The 20,570-nt window shown below is 36.5% G+C and overlaps 1 protein-coding gene across 1 annotated transcript in view; it reads right to left on the bottom strand.

The window, feature by feature from the left end:
• Positions 1 to 1,148: 1,148 nt before the first annotated feature.
• LOC129226225 (neprilysin-1-like) overlaps positions 1,149 to 20,570 on the bottom strand; it is a 35,179-nt gene continuing 15,757 nt past the window's right edge. The window contains exons 4-9 of the mRNA XM_054860824.1: positions 17,758 to 17,963; positions 16,220 to 16,405; positions 11,580 to 11,681; positions 10,005 to 10,159; positions 5,269 to 5,506; positions 1,149 to 1,253 (exon numbers count right to left, since the gene is read on the bottom strand). Of these exons, the coding sequence (XP_054716799.1) occupies positions 1,149 to 1,253; positions 5,269 to 5,506; positions 10,005 to 10,159; positions 11,580 to 11,681; positions 16,220 to 16,405; positions 17,758 to 17,963 (992 nt within the window). The remainder of the gene's footprint in view (positions 1,254 to 5,268; positions 5,507 to 10,004; positions 10,160 to 11,579; positions 11,682 to 16,219; positions 16,406 to 17,757; positions 17,964 to 20,570) is intronic.

The raw sequence follows: 20,570 nt of genomic DNA, 5'->3' as shown, positions 1-20,570 counted from the left end.
TTTCTCGCAAAACTAAAAAAGCCTCTCAAGAAAGTACACGTCGCGAAACTCAGTCCCTTGAATCAAAGCAAAAACAAATGCAACATGTTAGAGATGAAAATCGAATTAGTAGACTTTCTTTCTTTTGGTGCTTCCTTTTGGTGCGCCGATCCCAAACTGACAAATGGCAACTGGTTCTTAAAATGGTACTTTTGATTACTGTCATTTGTTTAGTGACACTCCCAAGGTTAAGACAAATCGATTGACGTAAGAATTACCAAAATTGGCCAACGCGTTTAGCCTGTAGAACGCCACATAGGAACAGACATACATACATAGACTGATAAACACATTACCCTCCTTTGCGTAACGCCCGCACAGTCGGGTAAAAAATGGGATAAATAAGGTGCTGAGTTGAGATATTGAAAGTTTGAAGCGAAAAAGAAAGTACGTGAAAAAACACGAAACCTAACTTTTAAAATGGACCCTAGGTAACCTAACATATTTAGGGAAATAGTCTTCATTAAAAAGTAATTGCAACACAAAAAAATAATAAAAAAATTGAAGCATTTGTGACCAATCCATTTCAAAATTTTAAGGGGCCGTGCTAAAGATAATATTGTATTGAAACTTATCGCCCTTTCAGAAGAACAAAAGGCTGCCGAAGTAAATATATATATATAGATATGTGTGTGTGTGTAAGTGTGTATTGATATTTTTTGCCGCTATTGAAACCAAAAAATGCAAATATATGTACTGTGATACGGAAAAATACACTATAAAAGCTCGTATCATCTCTTCTCGTATTACCTTCTCTCTATTACTGAAATGTCTTAATGGAAGCACTTTCCCAGCTCGTCACTCACAAAACCATCATAATTGCTTGGAAGCAAGTTGTGTTGCGAGTTCAAAAACTGTATTTTGAGCAATAAATTACAACGTATCTGATGGTATGTCAGTTGGCTGGTGTGAAAAGAACCAACATGGAAAAAAATTTCTCCTATGATAAACTACTTTCAGTTTTTCAAGAAAATGAGAATTAAGTAAACAGTTTAAACATTATGTTCGTTCATCAAAATGAAGATCAATTATTTTCTCCCCGGATAGATTTTGACCGTGGACAAAGAGCGTAGGTGAAAGTACCAACCAGCAGTCAAATGACGTGGGTGTCATACCTTTTCTAATGTGACATTCTTCGATTCTTCATCTAACCAAGATGTTGATGACACTATGTCCATGAATGTATTCTTTAAAGAATCGACCATCGCTGTTGCCTGAAAATAATATATAAGTATATTTAATAAGCGCCAACACAGTTATTATTTTTGTACTCTATTACTGTTAATTTAAAATTAAGTTAAAGATTTTAGTGCTCTATTAATTTGTTATAATTTATAGAGAGTCAGTGCAGACCCAGCTGGAGAACATGAAAACCACAATGTAGAATAGTGCAAATACGTAGGCTATTTAATCCTATCCAGAATTTGCCAAAACTTTTTATTTTGTCGTTGATTCAAACTAAATGTAGAAAACTTTATTACAGTGAATACCAATAGATCGAAATTTCTATTTTAGCAAAAGATATATTCAGTTCCATCTGAACATACATTACATTAACAGGAAATATCCAACGTTGTTTAGCACAAATAAACAGATTTCAAAATACCGTGTTTCGAGGTTTCAAGGAACCCATTTTTCAGTTTTTGGCGCTTTCAAAATACAGATATTTAAACAGATTTCAAAATACAGAAACACGGTATTTTGAAATCTGTTTATTTGTGCTAAACAACGTTGGATATTTCCTGTTATTCCTCGGCACAAAGGTATTTATTTATTGCTTAATACATTACATTGTTTGAATTCCATTTCAACAAAACTCCCGTTACTACAAGTAACATCTTCAGTCCTTTGAAGTTTTTTGCAAATAGATTTAACTCTATATTTATGCTATTAAAGCCTATGTGCATCTTTGTGTGTGTGTGCGTCTCTAACCTTATCTCTTTTAAATTGTGAATGTCTACCAGTTCAACATTGGTACCGTTGAATACAGGAGATCAAGGTGAAGCCTTTACGCCCTGTCTCAACATTTTAACCATAAAGCGCCAAAAATATAAATTAACAAAAAATCATCAATGGGATGGTTTCCTTCAGTCAAAAGTACTACTTTTAGTCATTGAAATGGATAGAATGAGCAAAAAAAAAAAAAAAATAATAATAAATTAATTTGAATTTTGACATCTTGAATTCAAATTATGTTTTTTGCAATCACGAGTGTGTGTATGTAGGCGTGTATATTGGTGTGTACGGATTATGTGTGTTTGTGTCTGTGTGCTGGCATAAATGTGGGGGGGGGGGGTATGTGTATGTGTGTGTGTGGGGGGTATGTGTATGTCGGCATATGTGTTTGTGTCTGTGTGCAGGCATGAATGTGTGGGTAGTTGTGTGTATGTATTCGTGTGTGTATGTGTTTGTGCATGTGTGTGTAGGTGTGTGTATGTGTGCGTGTGTGTGTATAGTTGTGTATGTATGCGCGTGTGTGTAGGACATGGATGCAACCTGGAGACGGCTTTCGCTATAGGTGCGGCATCGTGAGGAGCCCGCCTGTCCACGGTGATGGTGCAGAGGGTGGCGGTGGGAAAAATCAAAGGAACGTCAAAAACAGTCAAATGAAAGCAATAAGCAATCGTGATTGCTCAAAAAAAGAAAAAGAAAGAAGTGTAATCATTTGTAACTTCTATTGACGGCTGTACCGTAACGGTAAGAAAATCAAATTCGTACTGTGATGATATAGCAGTCAATAAAAATTACTTATAGTTAGTTTCTCTCTGTGTTTTTTTCCTTTCATGGGATGTCATAGAAAAATTCTTGAATATTTGTGAAGTATTATAGCGCAAACCGCGTACATTGATACGACACTTTTTTGCATTTCTATGAACTTTAAAGTGTGTCAAGTATTTTTCGGACATCCTTTGCTGTTGTCTTGCTTCAGCAAAGCTGCTAATTTCAGATTTGTGTTGCACTTTTGTAACTCGGACACCTGCTTATTTCATTAATTGTCTGTTCGTAGGTGTCTGTAAATCTTCTGTAAACATTCCACACTTTTTCTTTTATTTTTTGTGTTAAATTGTTACTAAAATTTTCAACGAAGGCATTTACACAAAAGAAAAAAAGTGATATTAAGACGTAGTAACAATATTACATGACATTTTATTTTGATATTACAGTAAAACCTGTGTAAGTTGACCACTTACGGTGCAGTACTTTGGTGGTCAACTTAGACAGGTGGTCAACTTATAGAGGATAGTAATAAAAAGTTTTTTTTTTTTTTTTTGTCATTTATTGTCCCACGCATTCATTTTTTAACTCATTGGAATACTTTAAACTCACTGTCATTGTTTAACATTATTTTAAAACAATAAGAAAAAATGTTGTTTAAATATTTTTAGAGATTATTTACCAGAATGACGCGTGAAGTATCATACAAATTTAAAATTTCTGTGAATCGATCAAAAAAAAAAATAATAATAATAATAATTAAATATTATAAGCCTTATTGCTTATGAAAAACTACTTACTTGATATTAACAATTCCTAAAAATTCATAGCAAGTCAAAAGGGACTCAAATTTTTCATTTGATTTTTTTTCTTGTACATTTGTAACCATGGTAATCTCCTTTTCAACAAAATAACTCCTTATTGAAGCTTGACGCATTTTTTGGGACTTAGCCCAATGTTTTTTGATGTAAACATAAATACTTATTTAGGTTTTTCTCAAATTTCTGGTTACTTATTTGGGGCATAACTGATGAAACTTTTAGTACAATCTAATGCTTTTGCCTAGTGGTCAACTTACAAAGGGCTTTTTACAATACTCCAAACCAAAGCTGGTGTATATTAGAGGTCAAGATAGACAGGTGGTCACAAGATAGAGAGATGGTCAAGTTACAGAGGTTTTCCTTCATTACATAAGATAGGACTAATTCCGTTCCTCACAAAAGCGGTCAACTTAGACAGGTTGTCAATTTACAAAGGTGGTCAACTTTACAGGTTTTACTGTATCAAAAATTAGAAAAAAAAAACAAAAATCAACTAGTATGTTGTGGCCATTGCGAAACTTTCTTCTATATTTTTCTTTTTTTTTTTCTGATCCCTCCCCATGCTTGACGAGGAAGCAATATTCCCAACAAAAACAAAATTACACATGCAAAAACTTGACGACCATCCCAATGTCTGAATTATTGCAAAAGCAAAGCAAAGAGCGAAAATTGAAAGTTATTTTAAAAGCCTTGCTTGAATTAATTACAAATATTTTATTTGTTAACGAACATAAGATGGCAACAGTTAAAAATTTTAAATCATTGAGATAATACTTCCGATCATTTCCATACAATTAAAATCACGAGAAATACGCAGACGACAATCTATTACGATTTATCTTTCTTATTGTTGCATTAATAAAGCTATTTTTATTCGCAAAAAAAAAAAAAAAAATCAACACCTCTTGGAGCGATCGGCGTCAAAATTGAACCAAAGCCTGTTTACGTATGGATTCACATATATTCCAAATTTCAACCAGAACGTAGCATTACTTCTTGAGATAGGGCACTCACAATGGAAAAAAAGAACGGGCGATTGCGCTACCCCCTTTTTTAGCTGTTGACACCAAAATGAAATCAGCTCTTTTACCCACTAAGGACTACTTGCCGATAAATTTTTCTTTCATTCCGTTCATTATTTCTTGAGATACAGCAGTCACAATTGACGACAAAAAAACGTTCTATAGCTCAACCCCCGTTTGGGTTATTGACACCAAAATTGAATCAGCACCTGTTCCTGTTAATGGCAACATATGGACCAAATTTTGTTTGATTCCGCCAGTTACTTCCTGAGGAATAGCAATCACGCAAAACTCAAAAAACGTCCCATTGCTCCACCCCCCTTGGAGGAATTCGCGCCAAAAATCAATGGGCACAAGTTCACATAAGGGCACATATGTGTACCAAATTTCGTTCGATTTCATGCGGTAGTTTTTGCTGTAGAGCGGCCACAAAAAACTGGTCACACACAGACGTGACACACATACATACACACACACATACACACAGACAGACAGACATTTTCCAAAAATAGTCGAAATGGACTCAGAACACCTCAAAACGTTCGAATCCGTCAAAATTCGAAATTCGAAAATTTGCACGAATCCAATACTTTCTTCTGTATATTAGATATAGAAGAAAGTAAAAATTGGATCACCTGTACACGGTCTTCCCTACTATTTACTATACTTGCCTTTTCCTCTACTTCTGTGGGGTATCCGTTCTTGCTGTAGTAGGCGGCGATCGCGTTGCCAAACCAGGAACTGACGAGGCTAACGCAGCCTTTCCATCTTGAAGTGTACGTCTTCAGCTTGGAATGGCGCAGCTCAGGGGTCAGGAGCGTGTAGTCCTGGAAGATCTGCCTGAACGGCATGCTCATGAAGGACATGTAGCTCAAGACGAACTTCCAGGACATGTAGTTGGCCAGCGTCCTAAATAAAAAAATCGGCATGAAAAGTGTGGAAAAGACATGTTCAACGTAAGTGCACAAATTTTCAAACAGTGACAAATTGTCGGAAAATGTGATAAATAGTTAAAATAGGATATAACAACATTTGATTGCACAAATTTGCTGCATGCATGTGTTTCGGCGTTTCAAGGAACGCCTTTTTCAATGCAGAAGAAGTGAGCTTATGGATGAAACGAACTGTGCAATTACACGTTATTATATCTTATTTCAATTTTCGTGAGCAAAGGTATTTATTAAATTCCTGCAACAAATAATCGTTTGGATTCTACAGTGGAACCTATTTATTAGCGGAAAATGTTGAACATATAACTATAAAGTCATGAGGTACTCTGTCATGCTCATCAAACTCGTATTAATGACGCTGGTGTTCGACTTTGAGTTATAAGAGTACAAGGCAAGAAACGAAAGTAAAGCAATGATAAAGCCAGGAATAGATAATAAAAAAAAACATACAGAAAAAGTTTTAAAAACAGCTTCCATACTCATCTTTACTAATAATAAAGCCGAAAGTCTGGATGTCCGGAGGATGTCTGGATGTCTGTGACGCGCATAGCGCCTAGATCGTTCGGCCGATTTTCATGAAATTTGGCACAAAGTTAGTTTGTAGCATGGGGGTGTGCACCTCGAAGCGATTTTTCGAAAATTCGATGTGGTTCTTTTTCTATTCCAATTTTAAAAACAAAAATATTATAAGATGGACGAGTAAATTACGAAATTATCATAACGTGGAACCTTAACATGGGCACAAGCCAATTGGCGAGATACGAAATGATCATAACGTGGAACCGTAACATGGGGACAAGCCAATTGGCGAGAAAATTCACCATACATTATTTGTAAATATACAGGCGAACCAAAAGACCTTTTAATGTTTCTATTACGGGCAAAGCCGTGCAGGTACCGCTAGTTGGAAAAATAAAGTAGATGAAAAATGTTAATTTGGTGAATGAAAATTTATACAGTTACAAATAATTACTAATGACTCAAAGAGAAGGAAAAAAAAGCAAGACTAAGTAAACGAAGTTATAACAGCGTTAAGTCGCTAAAATTTCGAAGGTGTGCAGATACATGTTTCGGGAATACAAGAGGCTTCTGTTGCAATAAAAAAGAGGTGAGATTATGGAAGGAAAAAGACAAGCGCTGTCTTTGCTATGTGAGTGGTAACATTCACCGTATAACGTCAACATTTACCTAATTTCGGTCTTTCACTGCGATATTTTTATATATTGCAATTACAATCACAGGAATCTTTACTAATAATAAAGCTGAAAGTCTCTCTGTCAGGATCTCTCTCTGTCCGGATCTCTGTCTGTCAAGATCTCTGTGACGCGCATAGCGCCTTAGACCGTTCGGCCGACTTTCATGAAATTTGGCGCAAAGTTAGTTTGAAGCATGGGGTGTGCACCTCGAAGCGATTTTTCAAAAATTCGACGTGGTTCTTTTTCTATTCCAATTTTAAGAACAAAATTATCATTCGACGGACGAGTAAATTACGAAATTATCATAACGTGGAACCGTAACATGGGCACAAGCCAATTGGCGAGATGCGAAATTATCATAACGTGGAACCGTAACATGGGTACAAGCCAATTGGCGAGAAAATTCACCACACATTATTTGTAAATATACAGGCGAACCAAAAGATCTTTTAATTTTTCTATTACGGGCAAAGCCGTGCGGGTACCACTAGTTTAGAATAAATCGGTATAAATGACCATAATACGTTTTCACTGTCATTCAACCTCAACATTATTAAAAGTGATATTAGGAAAAATTTATTACTACTAGGAGGCTCTGCCCCACGCTCGCTAACGCTCACCAACCACCAAAGATTGCTTCGCAATCTTATTTGATTAGCAAAGACTTAAATCGTCAGTTAGAAAGAAACAGATTAAAAACGCATTATGAGTAAAAATAACTTATACCAACTTGCAGAGCCGTAAGGGGCAAGGGGCTCTTGAGCATTGCAAAACTGCAGTTTTGTATATTCATAGTCTCGGTAATATAGTTTGCTTTTTAGCTCAGGGCTTGAATTGAGTTAAGCCAAAAGTTTTCCGTTAAAATCGAAACCCTTAAAGTTTGTGAATAAGGGAAAGAAGAAACATGCGAATCGAAAAGACGTAACTATGGCAACGCCAAATGAAACATCAATAATTTTAATGGAGATGAAGATTATTCGAACTTCGATTTTTAACGGCCTGTAACTTTTTTTCTTTGGAGATAGAAGCTCAGTTTTTCGACCATAGGTCGAGTTAGATCTGCAGTGAAAAAAAGCCGCTCTTCTTAGTAGTGTCAGAATAAAAACTGTATTACAATTCCTTCGCTTTTTACTAATAGATTTAATGAAGAAAGTAGTGGCTAAATTTTGGCTAAGCCTAAAAAAAGTTCGAGTTAAAAACGCAAATAACTCCCGCCATATTCAAGTCAGAGCATTGAAACAAATTGTGTAGAACACGGAAAACGCTACCCTTTCCAACGATATATAATATAATTATGTGCAAGTAATTTTTCAACCCTTTAATAGGCAATAATAGACAATTTACGTGAAATTTGAGCTTAAAACAAACAAAATTACAAACAAACTTGTGAATAAAATATGACAACGTATATAAAGTACAAATTCAAAATGAAAAAAGGTTAAAAAACCAGCAAACAGCTGTTTCGGCACTCTAAAATACAAGTGCCATCATCAGTGCAATTAAAAACGAAGACAGGTTCAACCCGACTAAAACACAGTCGAGGCGAACATTGGAATGAGAGACGAGTTGTAAAAGATATGAGAGCAGTACCGGAAACGATGACGTCAAGGTTACGTCAGAACTACAAAGGACAGTTGCACTCAGGAGAAAAACTCCTCTCCTGAGATCAGTTTTTCTCCTGAGTGCAACTGTCCTCTGTAGTTCTGACGTAACCTTGACGTCATCGTTTCCGGTACTGCTCTCATATCTTTTACAACTCGTCTCTCATTCCAATGTTCGCCTCGACTGTGTTTTAGTCGGGTTGAACCTGTCTTCGTTTTTAATTGCACTGATGATGGCACTTGTATTTTAGAGTGCCGAAACAGCTGTTTGCTGGTTTTTTAACCTTTTTTCATTTTGAATTTGTACTTTATATACGTTGTCATATTTTATTCACTGTGCAGTACAAAGTTTTCGACTACTTTTTATGTATACAAACAAACTATTTTGTAGTAAGTTACCGCCCTGAAGCCAGGGCTAAGGCAGAAATACTTAAAATACACACCAGCTCAGTTATTCCATCCGAGAACTGCAGTCCTCGGATGGAATAACTGAGCTGGTGTGTATTTTAAGTACAAACAAACTAATTCGATTTCTAAAAACTAAAACCCCATGTGCACAGCCTCGGGGCTGGAAGTAGTTTTGTACAAAATTTCAAGGCTGTTGGTGCTATGCGGTCTCCTGGATGCACGTCCGCCACAGAATTCCTTCCAGAATTTCTTTGAAACCTTACTTATATGTATAAAAATGAATGTTTGTATGTCATCCATGAACTCAAAAACTACCAGGCAGATTTGGCTGAAACTTTCACCGTTTGTTATTTTTGGTACTGGGAATGCTTATAGACCAGTTCGAAAAAAATCCGATCGATAGTTCCTTTTTTATTCCAATTTAAGTCACAATCCATTGGATAAATACGAATAAAATGATCGGCTGCAGAAATGAATTCGCGTGAAAGATCTCATTGATAAGAAGTTAGTTGTTGCCATTTTTCTTGAGTTTGAACAAATAAATTCTTTCTTTATTGTTTTATGGCTTTTCATGCAACGGGGGGATTTAAAACTTTTTCTATTTGATATTTTTAGCGATTGATTGATCTTGCAAACTGCGTGAGTACAAAATTTGAGTATAGTCACGGCTTCACTTGATACCTGGACCGATTATTATGAAAATTGCTATATGTATGTATTTTTCCACGGAGAAGGTGCATAATATGCTCATTGAAGCCACTCGCCACCAGGTGGCACTGCAGAGTAGCAACTTCTGCCCCGTTCAACCGATTGTCATGAAAATCAGTATAATGATGTATTTTTTTGCTGGCGTAGCAACGCGCGTCGGGTACAGCTAGTTTACTATAAAGAGAGGTATCTATGAACGTGTTGCGGGAGCAAAATAGGTTAATAAAAGCTGATACATGATTTACTAGCCTAAGTAAATTATCATATTCCAACGCTGTACTGTCCAACCACGGATTGTATGGAATTTTCAAACGTCCAGATGAGACGAATCTGAATGAGGGGGAAAAGTAGAAATCTGATGCGTGTATTCCGCTCACTTGAATGAGACTCTGCTTCTGCAAAAGCCGACATCGCTAAAAATAATAGATTTGTCCATTTCCGGCTGTAAAACGGATGTTTGTCTATCCATACAATCCGTGGTCAGGCAGTAGCTGTTTTTACTCCAATAGTAGAGACACCCAGAAAACTGGGCATTTGACAATACGATACCGAAAGACGAGACCTGGGTTTGGTGTTCGACAGCAGTGTTCCCAAGTGCTGGAAATATTGTTTGCAGTGCACTTGCACGTAGAGGCTGGAAGTGTCAATAGGAAGGCCTAGGTTCCTAAAAACATATGTCATCAACCGGCTCCATTTGATCTGTAAAATAAGAGAAAGAAAGTCTGATATGAACGTCACACTATGCCCTTATTATTATTATTATACACTAGTGGCACCCGCACGGCTTTGCCCGTAGTAGAAAATTAAAAGGTCATTGGTTCGCCTGTATATTAACAAATAACGGAGGATGGATTTCTCGCCAATTGGTTATGTTAAATGGCTCGCCCATGGCTCATAACGGTTCCACGTTAGGATGATTTCGTAATTTACTATTCCACGTTGTGATCATTTGCTCGGAAAAAGTTTCTTAAAATTAGAATATAAAAAGAACAAAATCGAATTTTCGAAAAATCGCTTCGAGGTGCACAACCCCGTGCTACAAACTAACTTTGTGCCAAATTTCATGAAAATCGGCCGAACGGTTTAGGCGCTATGCGCGTCACAGACATCCTACAGACATCCTCCGGACAGAGAGACTTTCAGCTTTATTATTAGTAAAGATAAACTACATGCTTTATACACGTTAGAAGATATATAACATTACAGGGTGTTCCGTTTTAACCTGCAAGACCTTTATTTTTGCAACCGTTAGTCTTAGATGTATACTTCAAATTGCAAAAAAGTTCAAAATTAGATGTGGAGTTAAAATAGTGAAAGTTTGAATTGAAAATAAAAATAAGTCAAAAAATACAAAATTTAACTTTTTATGCGGGCTTCTAGTCCCCTAACTTATATTTAGGGATATGATCTTCATTAAAAAATAAGTCCAACCCAAAAAGTTTTAAATTAGTACGACTAATATTCACCGAGATATGAAACGCAGCGTTTTGGGACTTACACCACTTTTCACTCGACGTTTTTTTTTTTTGGGGGGGGGGGGGGAGGGGAGAAATATAGTGGTTAACAAGTGTTTAAAATTATATGTGGTCATAGAGTGGTTTTTCAAATTTATAGAGGTTTTGTCGTGTGTTTTTGCGTATCACGGCATAACATTTGCATTTATTTTTGAATAGCAATGAAAAATATAAATACCTTGTTTTTCTTAGTTTGACCACCTGTGATTCTTCTGAAAGGGCGATAAGCTCCCATCTCATCTTCTGTATGGTCCCTTAAAACTTTGAAATGGAATATCTCCTTGAGTTTTGGTCGTACAAATGTCAAGTTTTTTGTGTCAGTAATAGTTTTCAATGGAGATTATTTCTCTAAATATTAGTCATGGGACCTAGGGTCCGTATAAAAAGTTAAACTTTGTAATTTTTGACTCATTTTTATTTTTGCTTCAAACTTTCAATGACTTAACTCTGCATCTCATTTTGAACATTTTCGCGATTGGAACATCTAGGACTAACGGTTGCGAAAATAAAGGTCCTGCAGGTTAAAACGGAGCACCCTGTATGCAATAAAAATAGCTGTGTTAATGGTGCAGAAAAATCAGGATTAAACATAGCACGAATATTACCTGTGGAATGTGGTATTCTAGGTCGTCCACCGTCATGTTGTATAATTTGCTGTCATCCGAATTTGAATCGTTTGTTTTTTGAGATGAACACTGCTGAGAGATCTGGAGGAAAAGATGTAGAAATGGTTACTTTACTTGCACAAAAAGTCTCATTCAATAACTTAAAATTTATTTCGAATCACTTTTTAACCTTCTGACTGTGTGGTTTTTCTCGGTCTTCTATGACAACCGCTTTTATAAGTATACTTAATAATGGTGATATTTTAAGGAGAAGTAACGACAGCTGTTGGCTGAAATGCAGATTAAAAGACAAATACTGTAGATAATTTATTTCAGTGGAGAAAACGGGACGTACTTCTCAATATAGGAAGAAAACACATGCCCGCGGAAATTAGCAGATTTGCTACAGTTGAGTAGCCCGTGGAAATCGTTTCGATTTTGGTACGTTTCTATAGAGTAAATAGAAACAAAAGTTCAATATTTTAAATTTATTCATTCCCTTGTCAATAATACTTATGTATAGGCGAGCCTGGAACAAACAGTATAAAAAATTATTTCCAGTACAGACAGACTTCTAATCATTGATAGAAGTCCTTCTGTACGTCTATTTTATGTTAGATCGGTGGTCGATTTGACGCTCCAAAAAGAAGAGAGCAGAAGTCAGCATTGTCAATGCTGAATGCATGTGTTGCACAATCAACAACAGCCTAAAATAAGACACTAGCGTCCAACTACCAATACCAGTATGGGCTATTATCTCGCCAAACATAAGTAGTTACAACAGATATAACATTACGTGTAAACAAAATTGACTTGTACCCACTAACGTATAAAGAATGTTTAACGGCCAAGTCACACAACATTAACTATAATAATAAAGAAATCGCAGTAAGGAACCTTAGCCTTGTCATGACTTTGTCTAGATTTCATTAATTTTTAGAGATCAACAAGCAGCTCCATCGAGACTTGGCTAGTTTTTTACAGAATGTTTTTGGTGGGATTAAATATTGTCCCTTATATTTTATTTTTACCCTTATATTTATTAACACTTATATTTATTAAATACTTCCCTTATGTTTTATTTTTTCATTTCCTTGTGTATGAATTGAGAGATAAAACCTTGTGCCTTGTAATCGCGAATCCCCGAGTGTTACTGATTAAGAAAAATTTGACTTTGTCTGCTTGTAAGAGAAATAAACTTTCTTTTATCCTTTTACGTCAACGTATTTTCATTCACTCTATAATTTAAGGAGTGAGGACACCATTCAAGATGTCCTTCTAAGAAGTACTAAAGGTCAGTTGGGATTTGGAATAAAAGGAAACACGGTGTTATTGAAGACAAACTTTATTACCACACTTGTAGCAGTTGTTTTTTAAACTGATATGTTGGTAGTTGAAAACTAGGCAACATAAACTGGCGTTATGAGGGGTCAGCTTGTTTCCAAATAATTTTGCAGGCGTCACATTTATCAAAGATGACACTGTAAAAAGAAACTTGGTTTTTTTTTTCTTTTTTTTTCTTTCCTTCTTTTTTTTTTTTAAGTTGATCAATCTTACATTTTCATCTCCAGTTGGTATAGAAATAAAAAGTAATTGGTTTTCTACTATCTTTTTTACTTACTTCTCATGCGGAAGGTTAATCCCACCAAAAACATTCTGTAAAAAACTAGCCAAGTCTCGATGGAGCTGCTTGTTGATCTCTAAAAAGTAATGAAATCTAGACAAAGTCATGACAAGGCTAAGGTTACTTACTGCGATTTCTTTATTATTATAGTTAATGTTGTGTGACTTGGCCGTTAAACATTCTTTATACGTTAGTGGGTACAAGTCAATTTTGTTTACACGTAATGTTATATCTTTTGTAACTACTTATGTTTGTTAAGCGAGATAATAGCCCATACTGGTATTGGTAGTTGGACGCTAGTGTCTCATTTTAGGCTGTTGTTGATTGTGCAACACATGCATTCAGCATTAACAATGCTGACTTCTGCTCTCTTCTTTTTGAAGCGTCAAATCGACCACCGATCTAACATAAAATAGACGTACAGAAGGACTTCTATCAATGATAAGAAGTCTGTCTGTACTGGAAATAATTTGTTATACTGTTTGTTCCAGGCTCGCCTATACATAAGTATTATTGAAATACGGCAGCTTTATCAAGCCTACAATTGACTGGTTATTGAATCAACGTTTTCCAAGTGGCAATTTTCCATCGTCAATGAGTAGCGGTTCTGGCGACAGATTGGTGCAATGGTGTCATGGAGCACCTGGTTTTGTACCCTTGTGTACCCTTCAACGGCCAAGTCACACAACATTAACTATAATGATAAAGAAATTGCAGTAAGGAAACTTAGAGTTGTCATGACTTTGTCTAGATTTCATTACTTTTTAGAGATAAACAAGTAGCTCCATCGAGACTTGGCTAGTTTTTTACAGAATGTTTTTGGTGGGATTTCACTTCTTTTTGTAGAAACATTTAATTTGTGTAATGTTCGAGTAGACTAAAGTTAGGCTAGATTAAATTAGAAGATGTGTCCCACTACGCTGGGACTTTTGCAATGACAGTCGATTTTCTTATGTACCAATAGTAGAAGGGGGCATTACCATATCTCTAATACAGCTGAGATCAGCTGAGGGTTCTTCATTAGATACTTCAGACTTTCGATTTTCGACATCAAATGAAGCGGCCCACCAAGTTGAATATTTTTTGTAAAGGCGGTATGTCGATCTCTAATAGTTTGGTTGGGCTTTTGTGTTTTCTAATCAGGGTCACTCCAGATCTTCGATAAGCCTAGTTTTTATAGTTTTCCCCTTATGTGGCCATTAAACCCTAACTCTGTACCAAATTTCACCTCTCTGAGTTTATGGGAAGTACTAGTTCTATTCTTATGATCGTGAGTGAGTGAGTGAGTGTCATAAATGCGAAACTTTGCTTTCGCTTAACTTCGGAACTAAATGACCTACAGACTTGAAGTTTTGGATTTTATGTGATTATAGCTTACTGGATGACGAAAATTTCTGCGTTCTGGTCTCATCCAGAGGGTCTCAAATAGGGACCTGAAAATGCGGCGAAATGGTTCCAGTAAAGGATGATATGGCAGTGTTTTGCTTCGCGCTCGACTTGGCGGGGGCACTGCCGTGCCCCCCGATAAAAACATTCAGTTATGAATTTTACCTTCTCAGCTTTTTTTCACGTGCAATTTAGGTGCTACTATTTACCCGATAAATACTGTAATCAGGAGTAAATGGAAAGAACTTTGTTTTCTTCTCTTCCTAACCCCCCCCCCCTTTTTTTTTTTGACGAATAAATGTTTGGCACGCTCCGCTTCAATGAGATAAAATCTGCCTCCAGCTCGGTTATTCACTATTCCTGACTGAAGAACGAAACTGAAGTCTCAGGATGTGATAAGGGCCGTGGTAGCCCGATCGGTAGAGTGTCGGATTCGGGGCCGGAAGGTCCTGGGTTCGAACCTCGATGGTCGAAGACCCACCGTCGTCATTAAAGGGGACTGGGCGACGTTAAATATGCTCGTGGTCTCAATGTCCTCCAAGTGAAACGATACCTCTGGGGGTGCTAGCACTAGGTAGCTATTAGCTCCTGGACTAGTTCTAAATTCTCAATAACTGTTCGATCCGGTGATGGTGCTGCCATCTATCGGTATATAAGATAACAGAGGCAAGGCGCTTAGTATGCAGTCCTCGACATAAATACAGTTGTAGTCAGTTGTGACTTTGAATAGGAATAGGATAGGATGTGATAACCGGGCTGTCTGGTATTTTGCATGTAGTTCTGCCTTAGTCCTGCTTTAGGGGCGATAGCTTAGTGCTGGATAATTTTTTGTGTATTTTACACAAATTCAGTCCATAGTTTAGGTATGTGCATGATTTCTTTTTTGAATGGATTTAGATTACATTTGGATGATTCAGCAGGTCGCTTGTGACACATGTGCCGTAGATTAAATATTCCTGATGCATAACTCCTAAACCGGTTGTGCATATGGCCGTGGTGGCCTGATCGGTAAGGCATTGGACTTGGGGCCGGAGGGTCTCGGGTTCGATACTCGCTGGTCGAAGATCCACCGTCGTCATTAATGGTGACTGGGCGACGTTAAATATGCTCGTAGTCACAATGTCCTCCAAGTGAAACGATACCTCTGGGAGTGCCAGACCAAAAAGTTATTCGGCTCCTGACCTAGTTCTAAATTCTCGAACTGTCCATAGATGGCACCACCATCTATTGTGTTGTCTTCTGAAGGCAAGGCGCCTGGCACGCAGTCCTTCATAGTTTGAGGGCCAGAGGTCCCGTTGATAGTTGATAGGGTGTGCATATTGCTATCATCTACCTACATCAAATATATGGGGAAAAGAATCTTTCTTTCCAATTACACCCTGGTCTCTGGGGGAAAGGAAACATGCTGTGGCAAATGTAAGCATGGTTTCAATTCTCAGACCAACCGTTATAAAGTCAAATGTTTCCTTATCCAGTTGCGCTCAGAGAGTGTGTTCTTGGACAAATTGCGCGAAATGTAATCTTCCGATTCATCAAAAAGAAATGTGATGATCTAAATTTGAAACACTGAAATTCTGTTTTATTCCCCCAACTGACCCTAGTACAAAAAGAGGACTGTCCAATGGCTTACATTCGTGATCATGGAGAACTGAAGTTCAAAGCCGATGATGTCGAAGGAATCGGCCTGCACTCTGACCTCTGCCACCCCCAGCAGCCTGAGTGTCTCGATGAGGAGCTTGTGGTAAGCCTCGAAAATTCGCTCTCGGTCCATGCCGGACACTTCTTTGGACCCCAGGGGAGACGACGCCGGATATACCTAACAGGGAAGTTAAGCAAATGAAACAATAAGAAACGTAAAAAGCATTTAGAACAAGCATTTTTCCTTAGAAGAAATGTACTTTTTCAAGGTCAGGCCTCATTTTAACAAACCTAGACTTGGAAAAGTTTGAAGTAAAAGTGTCAATGCTGTTCTACTACCAATTAGCTGCAAAAATAATAAGTGCTTTCTAAGCGAAATGGATATAGTTCGACCACGAAAACTTGAGCTTTTTCTCCGCCCCGTTTCAGAATATTCCATTTTTGTGAAGGGGCGATATGAGGAGAAAAGTAGGAACGGAATTTGCAAGTGGTGTCAGTGGTTCTTTAGACTGAATACATCACCTTGGAATTCAAGAAAATAGCCAAAACGGTAAAACATTTTAATTTTGTGCGGTCAAGGCAGTTGTCTCATTGGACAGGTCATACCCTACGCAAGTGGGTGGGTCTTGGTTTTACTTCTTTCAGCAGCCATTGGTCAGCGCTAACAACGCCCCTGATAATTTATTTCAATTGAAAATTGGCTCTAGAAGGGTTGCAATAGAGAATGCAAGGCTTGTCCTTTTTACTTTTTCGCCTACTCAACGCAGTTATTGCCGCAGCTTAAATCTTTGAGGTCTAAATAATCATATAAAGAAAATATACTAGGAGTAATTTTTTTTTCATATCGCCAAAATGTTGCTAAACTCCAAAATATGGCACGTGTCCTTTCTTCCTTCGCTACCTATTTTAAGGAATGGACCCGTTTTCTCAAATGATTGACAAGGGTCATTTATTCGCGGTCAGACTGAAGTTCCATGAGCTGTTAAGATTGTCAGCTTCATCCTGGTAAATTACAAATGAAATGCTTAAAACTGTTTCGTAGTAGAAGTATAACCTCTCTTCTTCAACTTCAAGTCTTTTTTTTTTAAAATGATATTTTCCTGAAACAAGTAGTAATTTTTTAAAGAATATTATCTGATTCATTAAATAAAAAGTATTATTTCTTATAGCTGAACAGATGCATTTTGTTCGGCACAGGGGTGGACCTTGACCTCCAAAAGAAGCAAAAAAAAAAAAAAAAAAAAAAATTAAAAATAATAAAAAAAAAAAAAAAAGAGGAAAAAAAGGGTTGATACACAGGCTTGCGGATTTAAATAAAAGAAAAAAAAGTTTGCGCAAATAAATAAATAAATAAAGGAATTTTCCACCAAGAAATTAAAATAAAATAAATTTATAAAAAACTGTAAAAAAAAATGAAATAAAATTAAAAAAAGGTGTTCAGGCTTGAGGGCGCGGGCTGATGGGCCGGCGGGCCAGTCCGTCCCTGGTTCAGCCAATCTTTCGCGAGTAGTGTTCGTGCAAAGTACTTACGTTGAGTATGTACTCGGAGTTAGATTGTCCTGCATCCGCGTACATGTGGAAGAAGACGGGAGCGTGGTGCACGAAAAGCATGGCCAATCGCCACTCCAGGTTCATGTCTCCCGACGACCAATCAGCGTCGAGAACGGGCCAGTGGCCGACGCCATTCTCCGACAGGTACTGGCGGAGTACTCGCACAGAGTCGTCTTCCAGAGTGTCTGGAAAAGAATGGGTCTTATATTTTCGACTTTCGCACAATATTTTCTTATATAAAGTAATAATTTTTTTAGAATAAAACAATCAACGTAAGTAACAAACAAATGTTCAAAAGAATGTCTTCAGTGAAACAAAAGGGCGATGCTTTTTTTTTTTTTTTTAAATTGAAGTCCAAAAAATGCAATTTTAGACTATTTTTAGTGGTTTCAGGGAGGAAAGTAAAAGTTTAGGCTCTTCTCCAGGGAAATGCTTGCTCCTGTCTCCCCCCCCCCTCTCGCTATGATCATGCTTAGTAGTGATTTTTGAGATTTTCTAGCCTTAGTTTTCTTTCAAAAAATGCTTCAAAAGAAATATATTACCAAATATATATATATATATATATATATATATATCTTTCTAGTTTGAAAGCTGCTCGCGGGCCGCAATTGGCCCGCGGGCCGTAAGTTGGGGAGCCCTGGTTTACTGTGTGTACTTATTCGACAATGCAATACAATTTGATTTTTTAAATGATAAATTTCAATATTTTCATTGGTTCATTTGTTTGTTTACTGAATTTATATAGGGGAAGGTGGGGGCACCTTGGGATACTTTATAGATAATGATTTTTGGAAATTTTATTTTCAAACCAATTTTCACCAAACTTAGCTAAACATGCAGTTTAGACATTTTTGCTTCAATTAAAATTTATTTTACTCTATTATTTAATCAAATTAAATTTTCATAAAAAAAATTAAAAAGTCGTGGGGCACCTTAGGACACCACAATAACCCTGATAATTTTCATCTTTAATAATGGAAATCTTATTACTAATAACATTTTCAGCTGCTGTTTCAGCAACAGACGCATCAACAGCAGGGAACTTCCTATTTTCTGTTCTAGATCTCATCATTTCTGTTATTTTAATATTTTAATACTTTACCTAGAAAGAAAAATCAATTTTCTGTAAATCAGTAGCCATTTTCTCAATTTTAGTTCATTCAACAGATTTATTAGGTACGATGAAATTGGCTTTTCCGGTACTGTACATTGGGTGGAGCAGCTTCCTCTACCCTAGAGATTGATCTTTATCTTCTTTACTAATAATAAAGCTGAAAGTCTCTCTGTCCGGAGGATGTCTGTAGGATGTCTCTGACGCGCATAGCGCCTAGACCGTTCGGCCGATTTTCATGAAATTTGTCACAAAGTTAGTATGTAGCATGGGGGTGTGCACCTCGAAGCGATTTTTCGAAAATTCGATGTGGTTCTTTTTCTATTCCAATTTTAAGAACAAGAATATCATAAGATGAACGAGTAAATTACGAAATTATCATAACGTGGAACCGTAACATGGGCACAAGCCAATTGACGAGAAAATTCACCATACATTATTTGTAAATATACAGGCGAACCGAAAGACCTTTTAATTTTTCTATTACGGGCAAAGCCGTGCAGGTACCACTAGTACATAATAAATACTTATTTTGCGAAGTTATTATTTATTTTCATGATTTTCAATAGACTCATTTCAAAATACATTTTCCTTTTCGCCCCATTAATGCTTTTTAGGCAATGGAATCACCCCAAACTTTTCTCTAACATTATATATATATATATATATATATATATATATATATAAAATTAATTCGAATTTTGACATCTGGAATTCAAATTATGTTTTTCTCAATCACGAGTGTGTGTGTGTGTGTAGGTGTGTATGCATGTATGCGTGTGTTTGTATCTGTGTGCAGGTATTATTGTGTGGGTGTGTGGGGGGTAGGTATATGTATTTGTGTGTATGTAAACGTGTGTGTAGGTGTGTGTATGCGCGTGTGTGAAGGATATGGACGCAACCTGGAGACGGTTTTCGCTAGAAGAGCAGCATCGGGAGCTACCAGTCTACGGTGGTACTGCACAAGGAGGCGGTCGGTCATTGGAACATCAAAACCGTCAAGTGAGAACAATAAGCAATGTGATTGCTCAAAAAATGCACATTTAAAAAGAAATAAAAGAAGAAGCATGTCACAAATAAGCAAATTATTATTATTTTTAAAGAAGCTTTTTTATTCAAGATTAGAAGTACCGTTAAAATGTAAAAAAAAGATCCCTGAAATAAATATAGTAAGTCAATTTAAACCATTGGAAGCTCTCTAAAAACTTGAAAAAAAAAATCCACCTAAAAATACTTAAACCGCAAACAAATCATTTAAAGGTCGATTAAAATATTAAATAACACTATATAAAACTTTTCAAGAAAAAAAAATCTGTTTCTGATTTAGCAATACTGTTTCCTTTGATAGAGCTCTAAGTATTCAGACTTTACACATTGCTAGATTAGTTTTTCTCAATTTGAAGAATTTTAGTTTTTCTATTAGTTTGCGTTTTATAATGATTTTTCTTTGATTTTAATAAAAATAAATTGGAAAATTCGTTCGATTTACTGACCACTAAACCGAAGTTTTTGCATGGACATTAAGTATCTTCCTGTTTTTATGATGGCACCAAAAGAAAAAACAATGATTGGGAAGGAGTAAAATCGTTTTACATAGTATAATTGAAGCCCAGCTGGCATTTTGGTCAGTTTTACAAATTAAATAGTTAAACTCGGTCAATACGAAATGTCAAAAATTCAC

Source organism: Uloborus diversus, chromosome 7, assembly GCF_026930045.1.
Source record: "Uloborus diversus isolate 005 chromosome 7, Udiv.v.3.1, whole genome shotgun sequence".
Lineage (NCBI taxonomy): Eukaryota > Metazoa > Arthropoda > Arachnida > Araneae > Uloboridae > Uloborus > Uloborus diversus.
This window is presented reverse-complemented; position numbering and strand designations above follow the sequence as displayed.